The 9,926-nt window shown below is 48.1% G+C and overlaps 1 protein-coding gene and 1 long non-coding RNA gene across 4 annotated transcripts in view; one reads left to right on the forward strand and one right to left on the reverse strand.

The window, feature by feature from the left end:
* LOC107183931 overlaps nucleotides 1-9,305 on the reverse strand; it is a 17,007-nt gene extending 7,702 nt beyond the window's left edge. Inside the window, exons 1-2 of the long non-coding RNA XR_001514754.1 lie at nucleotides 9,224-9,305; nucleotides 363-364 (exon numbers count right to left, since the gene is read on the reverse strand). This is a non-coding gene — a long non-coding RNA (uncharacterized LOC107183931). The remainder of the gene's footprint in view (nucleotides 1-362; nucleotides 365-9,223) is intronic.
* Nucleotides 9,230-9,926, forward strand: part of SPECC1L (sperm antigen with calponin homology and coiled-coil domains 1-like) — a 51,859-nt gene continuing 51,162 nt past the window's right edge. The window contains exon 1 of one of the 3 annotated variants that reach the window (XM_015567242.1): nucleotides 9,230-9,415. In XM_015567242.1, coding sequence (XP_015422728.1) covers nucleotides 9,263-9,415 — 153 coding nt within the window. In that variant the 5' untranslated portion in view covers nucleotides 9,230-9,262. Of the gene's footprint in view, nucleotides 9,416-9,642; nucleotides 9,712-9,926 lie in introns of those variants that run through there. The other 2 variants (XM_006768742.2, XM_006768741.2) reach the window with 2 other exon arrangements.

Consider the following 9,926-nt stretch of genomic DNA (forward strand, 5'->3'; position numbering starts at 1 on the left):
CACCTACTTTCATTCTTATACTATTTTTTGATAAGTCTGTTCCCTCTTCAAAATTTATATATATATATATTCAGAGAAGAGAGGAAGGGAAAGGGGGAGAGAGAGAGAGAAACATCGATGAGAGAGAATCGTGGATCGGCTGCCTCCTGCACGCCCCACACTGGGGATGGAGCCCACAACCGGGGCATGTGCTGTCACCTGTCATCGAGCTGTGACCTCCTGGTTCGTAAGTCCACGCTCAACCACTGAGCCTCGCTGGCCGGGCCCATTTTGTATTGGTTTCAGGTGTACTGCATAGTGGTTAGATCTTTATTTCTAAAAATATAACCAGCCCAGCTGGTGTAGCTCAGCAGTTAAGCTACCGCTGAGTTCTCCATTTTCGGAGGATGACTTGGTAACCCCATAAAGGGGTCTGTCCATGAGAGAAGAGAGTGCAGATGTGTTACCAGTGTTTTTCCTGACCTTTTCCCACCTCTTCATTGTAGTTCTGCTCTTTATTCCTTAGCTAAATCCAGATGTTTGCTCCTGCCTTCTTTCCAGAATAGTGATCTGTGCATAGTCCCCTCCTCACTCCCACTCCGGCAACTTCAAGTCCTTCATAGTCTGGCCTACCAGTCCTGAGCTTGGTAGCGGACACTTCCTCGTGGGCCTGGCCTCCACTCTCAGCCTCCCCCTCTTCTCAGGTGCTTCGTTGCGCTTTGCTCAACGCCTCTTGGTCCCTGGAACTCTCCCCAGGCTCCTGGTCTTCCTCTGCTGGAATGTTCTCTCACGTCATCTGATTGTCACCTTCAGAGCTCAGCTCAGATATTACCTGGCCTGGAGACATCCCTTGTCCCGCAGATTTGTCTAGCACCCTGTTTAGTTAGGATTTGGCACCTGTGTGTGTGTTTTTAAATATATTTGTATTGATTTCAGAGAGAAAGGGAGAGCGAGGGAGAGATAGACACATCAATGATGAGAGAGAACCATCAATCAGCTGCCTCCTGCACACCTCACCCTGGGGATGGAGTGCGCAGCCCGGGCCTGTGCCCTGACCTGAATCGAACCGTGATCTCCTGGTTCACAGGTCGAAGCTCAGCCACGGAGCCACGCTGGCTGGGCGGCAGCTGTGTTTTTTTCCTGCTCCTTAGCCGGTGACACCGCAGTGCATAGCAGAGTGTCTGGCCCCAGGTGAAGTGGTTGCACGTGCTGGGCGCGGCTAGCGCGGGCATATCAGTGCTGCAGCGAAAGTGGAACCGAGTCCCTGCCCTGAGCTTGCATTCCAGGTGCACTTGACCCCACCAGCCTCGAGACCCCTCCCAGCCACGCATACCAGCTTGCAAAGTCCGTTTCATTGTGCCTTAGCGTCTGATCAGAATCCTATTTCCTGAAGAAGACTGTCTCTGTCTGCTGTCACCCAGAAACCGGGTGGGCATCGCCTTTGTTCCCAGCTGCCCTTTCCACCTTGTATACCTTTCACCTTAAGTTTGCTTTTTTGTTGTTTTTTTTAATTTACGTGTTTGGACAGTAAATCTTTGAGATTAAGATAGTAGATTTCAAGTTTGTCTATTGTGCATATAGCCTAGGGAAAACAGTAGTTAAAGGGGAAAAATATTTCTTTAATCCTCACCCAAGGTTATTTTTCTTTATTGATTTTAAAGAGAGAGAGAGAGAGAAAGAAACATCAACCTGTTGCCTATCATACCTTCCCCAGCCAGGGATGAAACCCATAACTGGGTATGTGTCCTGACCAGAAATTGAACTCAAGACCTTTCTGTGCGTAGGTGGACACTCCAACCAACTGAGCCACACTGGCCAGGGCTGGTTTTTTAAAAAAAATTGGAAATGAAGTTAGAAATACACACTTGTCAGTGACTTGCTTAGTCAGACCCTCCAGCCTGGGACAGAGCTGGCTCATGATGGAATGCAAATCATTTATTAATCAGAATTTCACTATAAGGAGTAAAATGTTATTTTGCAAAATATTTTTTTGGCATTTTAGTTCCTAATGTTCCTTGTTTCTAGATGGGAAAAAAAATGCAACCTTCAAGTTTATGTTAAACTAGTATTTCTGAAGATCTAGTGGAGAGTATGTGTCAACATAAACATTCAAACCTGTAAATTTTTGTGAGTTTATTTGAGTCAAACTGATGACAGTTGTCAGGAGGCAAAATCTCAACTGATTGAGAAAGTTCGCCTAAAAATGGCAGTTTTACCACATATTTTGCACATCAGAATCAAAGGGGGAGAGGAAGGGGGTTACATGAAATCCGTTGGTGATATATTCCAGAGGCGGAGGGGGAAGTGAAGCCGGGAAATCTCTCTCGGAGGCACGCACGTCCCTCTTTCACAGGTGAGTCTAGAGTAGTTAACAGCATGACAATAGCCATGAGGGGTGTGCGGCCTCTGCTCAGGTTGTGCTTTGAGGGGTGGGGACAGGGAGAGAGCACTTTGCTACTTCAAAGGTATGTCATCAGGGCTGTTATCTTAGGTGGGAAAAGTTGAAGATTAAGCTTTGTAGGAGAAGAACACCGCCCTAGACATGACTACGCCTTGAGCTGCTGTTAGAAAGTTTTAATTTCAGACCATCCTAGTGGTTACCTCAGGTCTGGGCGTTTGTAAGGCTGCGGGCAGGCCTCAGGTGAGCTTGTCAGGTTTCGGATGCGGCCCCTGTTTCGTCCAGGCGGCCGTCCAGCTGCACTGCATTTTGTGTCACCTCTTCCTGCCTTGGCTTCTGATTCTCCTCCCACCACATGTGCTCAGGGTGGGTTGGGTTCCAAACTTTATTTATAAAACTAATTTAATTCCCAGGGTTTATGAAGTTTATGTTCATAGAACTGTAGCACCTATAGCAGCGGAGTTGAAAAGGCCTACATTTCACGTGTCCCTTCCACTAAATGTGGTCCCCTTGACACATCTTGAGGTAATTAGGACAACTATTATTTTCCTTAATTTTGTAAATGAAGCAAGGTTAAGAATACAGAGCTAACCCACGGCAAGCTTGGGTCAGAGCCCAGGTTTCTGACTAAACGTCCTGTGTTCTTCTCACTGCCGTAGGCTGCTGCTCAGCTAGAATGCGTTTGTCATATTGTTATTGGGGACGGTATCCTCTTCCCCACTGGGTTCTGGCGGGGGGCGGGGGGTCCTTACGATATCTCGAGGGGAAGAATTTTCTGAGACTCGCGTGGAATGAGGAATGATTTCTATTTGCATGGGATTACCTCTGTGTTTCTAAAGTCCAGTCCAGCCATGGGGTGGAGCTGGGGTTTTGGGAAAGCTAAAGTCAGAGCCAGCGTGCAGAGCGTCTGTTCCATGTTGCAGCTGGGTGCAGTTCACATCAGGCTACTTATGGTCCATTTAGTCCGTCGCGCGTGCGAGTTCACATGGCTTTGGCCAGGCCGTTGGCCGGGGAGAAAGAGCCCCTCAAACTAGGAGTCAAGTGCAACACACCGAGAGTCATCAAGAGAACAAACTCCTTTGTTCAGGGAATGAAATATCCCAAATGTTGTACCCTTGCAGTGGCCACGCCCATTCTGGCCAATGACTTGTCCTCAGGTGTGACTGACAGGGCAGGTACCTTTCCGATGTCACCCCAACTTAAAATAGGCATGGGTCTCCCCCGGTCTAGCCCCCTCCCCCAGGATTGGCGGGGAATAGGCTGGTGGCTCGCTGGGGAGTGTGAAGCTCTAGCTTCCTGGGGCAGCTGCCCAGTGACATGCCTATATTCGGCCTTCCCTTTGCTCCCTTCCTGTTACTAATAACGAGGGTCATCGCAACAGGATCCTTACGGCTGAAGGAACTCCAGTGCCCGGAACATAGAAAACCTAGGTAGGCATTGTTTCTTTTGTCACTGAAATATTTGGAGAGCTTTGACATGGAAGAGGCACAAATCTGTTTTGTGTAGCTTTGGCTGGTAAATGGTAGTTACAGTTGCACTGACATGGGTCAAGGGAGTAATTTTGACTTTCAACTCATTATTTAAGAAATACATTTCCTAAGGTTATAGCTGCAATAGATAGTGACTCTTCTGATGGATCTGGGCGAAGTACATTGAAAGCCTGGGAAGAATCGCTCCTCTAGATGCCATTAAGGACATTCACGATCGTGGGAAGAGCTAACAGCAGAACCAGTGTAACTGAGGGGCATGCGCGTCTCAGCATTTTAACCAGGAAGTGTGGCCCATGACATCTGAACTCCGAAGGAAGTGCTCTCCATGTTTTCCCCTTTTCTCCTCTCACATCCTCATCCTACCCGGAATCGGGAGTGGACGATCTCACTCCGTTAGGGGGTGTTCTTCACAGCCTGGGAACTGCTCAGTGATGAACTCACAGGTCCAAGAAGCGTTTGCTAGGATTTCCTTCTGGGACCTGGGCTCTTCTCATGATTTTGTGTTTTTCTAGTTGTGGTTCTGCTCTCTGTATAGTTACTGAACGATACACTTACGGCACTGGCCCTGCCTGGCCTCAGACACAGCATCCGCGTGCGGGGGCCTGCGGGGTGCTGAGTGCTGGAGGAGCCCCGGCGTCCTGTCCTTTCTGACAATTCCAGCCCTGGCACAGCTCTTCAGAGTGACGGCCCGTTCCGTCCACGGCGGCCCCGAAGCTGCCCCGGTTCAGCTGTGGGAGCTGAGCTCTGGGGCCCACGTGCCCCAGCGGAGGGCCGACACCGGGACCTGCTCTCGCCAAGAAGGTGGTCACGGGCTTCCAGGGAGAGGGGCCGGTCGGAGCAGCAGTGTGGCCGTGTACTTGTAAAACTGACAACATTCTATTCTGGAATCCGGGTGTGGAGAAGGCCTGTGGGGCCGGAGGAGGAAGCAGAGAGCACATCTGGCGCCCTGGTACGTATCCAGCTGTGCGCTTCCTGCGGCCGGGGCGGTGGGGCCCGAGAGGAGGGACTGCTGTCAGCCAAGACACCTCTCCATCCTTTTAAAGGTCTGAAGACAGAGCACCCCCTGAGCCCGGGGCAGTCTCACTGTTCAGGCCCCTTCAGAGAAAGCCCCCCGGGGAGTGAGTGGGCTGGGGGGAGGGCGTGGGGTCGGGAGTTCCCTTTTCAGAGCCCCGCTCTGTCCTCACCCTTTCCACGTGGCCCTGATGTGCGGACCTGCCGCAGACAAGCAAGGCCTGACTGTGGTTTAGCAAGACTTTATGTCATTGCCAACAAAAATTCTCCTCCTAAAATTTTAAGCTTATTTTAAAGGATTTTTAGTGATACACTTCACTGACTAGTGATATACAAAAGAAAATGTTTCATTTTGTATTTCAGATCAGTTTGTTATAAATATACAAATATCTCAAATTGATGTTTTAAATTTAAAATAATGGTCGACGGTTAATTTTATGAATACAGGACTGTGCGAGTTTATAACCGCCTGCCAAAACCTGAGCATAAAGCCACCGGTTGCAAGAATCCTGAATAGACGTTTTCTTTTTATAAATATTCAGAAACCTTGGCCGAGAAGGGAGTGGCCAGAGGAGACAACATTTCTTGCATTCTGGGATTTTGAACTTTGGGAGCCAATTTGTTTTGGTCTAAATCTGGAATAATCATTTGTGTACCGCAGCCAGAAATTCTTGTCGGCCGTCCCTTTCCAGCCCTGTCACTTGTCTGGAATGTTAAGTATTGTTAGTAGTTTAACGGCTTTTCAGCAGTTGTATTACCGAGAGAGAGAGATCTCCTGAAATGGTCTGGAGAGATCTCGGTATGACATTAGGTTTTTTGTTTGATTCTTTGGAACGCACTAAGAAGGAGAATATGGATGGTTTTAAGTTTGAAAAATCCAGGGAGCTTCTAGTTTTGTTTAAATATTTCCTTGTGCTAAATCTTGTCGGGTAATAGAGAAAAATCATAAATTAGTGTAGGTGGGCTTTCTGTGGCCAGAACCAGAGGAGATGGAGTTGGGCTTTTGAATTTTTGTTGCCTGATAATTAGCTCCTTTTTCCCAGCATCCTGTTAGCAGCAGCTGTAGTTTAGAAGAAAGAGCTCAGGCTTTGGGCAAACTGCTAACCATGGTGTCTTCCTCCTTCCCAGCCACGGAGGGCGGACATGAGAGTCCAGTGTGCTGGTGGGGTTCAGCGGCCTCCCGCCCTCCCGCCCCCCGGCCAGCTGGCCGCCTCCTTACTCTTTGGCTCTCTCTCTCACAAAGGCAAAACACTTTTTAAAATCCTCGCCCGAGGATATGTTTTTTATTGATTTCAGAGAGAGAGGAACAGAGAGAGAGAGAGAGTGAGAGAGAGAGACATTGATTGGTGCCTCCCTTATATGCCCTGACGGGGAATCGAACCCTCAACCTTTTGGGGCCCAGGATGATGCTCCAACCAACAGAGCCACGTCGGCCAGGGTTCACAAAGCCCCATTTTGGAAAAGTTTTTTGTCTTTCACCTTCTACTCAAGTTTTCTTCCCTTCCAGTGCAGCCTGGTTTTGCTTCCGTGCTTCTCGTTGGAGCTGTGTTGACCTGGCTCACCGTCACCTCCTTCTCACTGATTAGTGTCCACGCGGGCATGTGGCACAGCACGGCCTCCCTCCGTGTTGGTCACCCCCGGCCCCGGGCAGAGTGTGGCAGCCACTCACTCGGGAGGGAGCTGTGAGGGGAGGAGGGTGGACAGCATGGAGGAGCTTTTCCCTCCTCCTGGGACCGTGCGGTGGGTCGGGGCCTGCACCCTAGAATAAGGAGAGGACGCGGCAAAGTTGCTTCCTTCCCAGAGCTCGAGGTTGGGGTGGAGGAGAGGTAGATGGAAGTGCCATCTTTCCTCCGTAGGCATGTGCATGATTGATTTCAGGAAACAGGTAAAACAACCGTATTAAATGTGCATATTAGTTGATAATCACAACCTAATTTTAGGCATGAGATAAATTCTGTCTTAAAAATATCATGCTAGAATAGCAATAAGCATGTAAAATTGTCAGTAAGAAGTGGAGTGTTTTGAGCAGTGATGGACTTTGTGGATTCGTTCTCAGCAGAGAACCACATTTCTGGAGGCATCTCCCCTTCTCGCCTCTGTTTTGTGCGCCTTGAACACACGCCCTCGCACGTGTGCAGGCTTTTGTTTTGTGTTGTTTTCTTGGGCTTTTTGACATGACAAGACTCAGCTTTTCCTCTGAGTGAGCCTGGCCTTTTTCAATAAATCCCACTCCACGTCTATTAAATATATACATTTAAATGCGTTTTTTTCCTGATTGTGTGTTGTAATTCACAGTAAGTAAGGTTAAAAATATGTATATGTTGAGGAATTCAGGATAGGACCAGCCTAGTGCATTACGATTTATTTAATGAAAGCATTTTTATTGAATCTTTTCAACTTTTTAAAAAACATGTTTTCATTGATTTCAGAGAGAGGGAGAGGGGATCGAGCCCGAAGCCTGGCCCTGACTGGGAATCGAACTGTGACCTCCTGGTTCATGCGTCGGTGCTCAACCACTGAGCCACACTGGCCGGGCTGTTTGGTTTTTGTAGAACGTGTGCTTTTATCAGATTGGGTATTGGTTTTGGTTCATTTAGCAGCATTTATTTACTGGCCATAATGTAGCTAATTTGCTGAATGTCGGTTTTCCCTTGGCTATGTGATTCCTTCTCTGTGTTTTAAGTCTGCTCTTAGTTTACAATTTTAACACGATCCCGACGTCGTAAATATGAAGTTTGTGAAATTATAGAGAGAAATGTATTTAGATTGTTTGGGTCAAAACCCTTTTCGGATTTTTAATGAGATATTAATAGGCATAAACAATCGTAACTAATAAGCAATTTCTTTTTTTTAATATATTTTATTGATTTTTTACAGGGAGGAAGGGAGAGAGATAGAGAGTTAGAAACATCGATGAGAGAAAAACATCGATCAGCTGCCTCCTGCGCGTCTCCTACTGGGGATGGGCCCGCAACCCAGATACATGCCCCCGACCGGAATCGAACCTGGGACCCTCCAGTCAACAGGCCGATGCTCTGTCCACTGAGCCAAACCGGTTTTGGCGCAATTTCTTTTTTAAAAAATGGTTTGACTTCTGGTTCTGAAGCACAAATTGTAAAATGGCCTTTTTGACTTTCTGAAAGAAAGATCCTAACAGCTCCTGCCCGCCTCATAACCGAGGCTCAGAGTTAGCATGACTCGCCCACAGTCAGGCGTCGGGCCTGACCACAGCCCAAGTCTCCTGATTATTGTTCTAGTGAATTCCCTACCATGTATTTTCAGTATTTCCTGCCGTGTAATTTTCAGTGGGGAAGAACCAGAAGCGAGTGCTGTTTGTCGGCCTCTGCGCCCCGCAGTATGTAATTTAATGGAAGTGGTAAGTAAAAACAATCTTCAGCCACTTCTTATTATAGAGAGTCCCTCTCACAAAGTGTCTTTTGAGTTGCTGTTTTATTTTAATAGGCCTTAGTCATACTCGGGGCATGCGGTGTGTGCTCTAGAAATTACGATCGCTTACATCGACTCCGTCTTTACTGTGGGCTGCCACCCTGCTAAGCATTCGCGGTTTATTATTTTAGTTCATCCTCTCAACACTCTTTTAAGGTGGGTGGTCTGATTACCAACCCGTTTTACTTAGGAGAAAGCTGAGATTTCAGAAAGGTTCCCGATTTGATCAGACATACAATGGCGGCGAAGAGGAATTCCTCAGGCCCTTTTGGCATTATTTCTGAAGCTCCATTGGTATGTTTTCCTGGGTGGATGGTTTGGGAGGGTGGAGTCTGCATCACTGAAATAAATTGTCGCCCCTCATCTTAGCTTCTGGCACTGTTTCTCTGGCACTTGAGCCTGGTGAAGTAGCTTCTGGAGTGAGTGTGTCAGGAGTCCTGTTCTTTTCCGCGGGAGGACTCTCTGGGTTGGGCTCACCAACTCCTCCTGAGAGGAGAGGAAGCAGAGGTGCACAGACAGGAAGCGATGAAGTGATTTGAGTGACTTGCCCACGGCCACACAGGCCGCACAGCTCGTGTGTCACAGCCGGAGCTTGCCCAGCCCTCCTGACCTCCTGGGCTGTGCTGAGACCGGGGACAGCACGGAGCCTGTCCTATACTGACATCACCAGGAGTCACATGAAGTACATTAAATTAGAATCATTCCAAATTCATCATGTTCAAGAAGGGAGCCCTGCAAATAAGGGCGCATTAATAACTCTAAGAATGTTTCACTTTTATTTTCTGCAGCTGCATCTAGCTTTCGATCATTTTTATTTATCACATAGTAAAATTCTTCAAAAGTAGATTTCTCAGGCGCTTTCTTCCCGTTTCGTTCTCAGTGTCCCATTTCTTCCCACAGATTCGCTTGTAAATGTATCACGAAGAGGCAGCCCAGAATGAAGAAAGCAAGCAGGAGTGTTGGCTCGGGGCCTAAGGTGTCTGGGATAAACAAAACGCAACCAGTAGAGAAAACTAAACCTGAGAACAGTTCCTCCGCACCTGCGGGCGGCAAACTCGTAAAACCGGGACCAGCAGCGGCGTTGGCAAAGGTATTCTGTGCGATGTTTGAGCGCGTGAAATAGGATGTTTGACTTATTAGAGAAGCGTTACTTAGGGTTCGCCCTCTACTGGTGCTGGGGACACATAGCCTTTGAAGAGAGTCCCCAGTCCGGTGGACTCCATCGGCGTGGATGGTCTGTCTCTATGAATGAAACCAAATAGTAGGCTTATTCATGAAACAAATCATTGAGCCGGGCACAAACCTCTTTTCCCTTAGGTGGTCAAATAAAAAAATCATTGAGCTCTGAGCTGGTGTGAGCTGGAGGAGTTTGTGTAATGGATGGAGGTGAGTCACCGACAGAATAACCAGCATACACACGGGAAGATCAGGGAAACGGTCTTTCCCTGGGAAAGCAGGGACACGGTCAGCAGTTTCAGGGAGGAAAGCATGGTTTCTAGCCCGAAGGTTCATGCCTTGTCTCACAGGATGCCCCGCAGGAACATTCCTGGGACCCGGGGCAGGGCTTTCATTCCCGCCCGACCCCACACACCGCAACTGTC

This window comes from Myotis davidii, unplaced genomic scaffold, assembly GCF_000327345.1.
Source record: "Myotis davidii unplaced genomic scaffold, ASM32734v1 scaffold43, whole genome shotgun sequence".
Lineage (NCBI taxonomy): Eukaryota > Metazoa > Chordata > Mammalia > Chiroptera > Vespertilionidae > Myotis > Myotis davidii.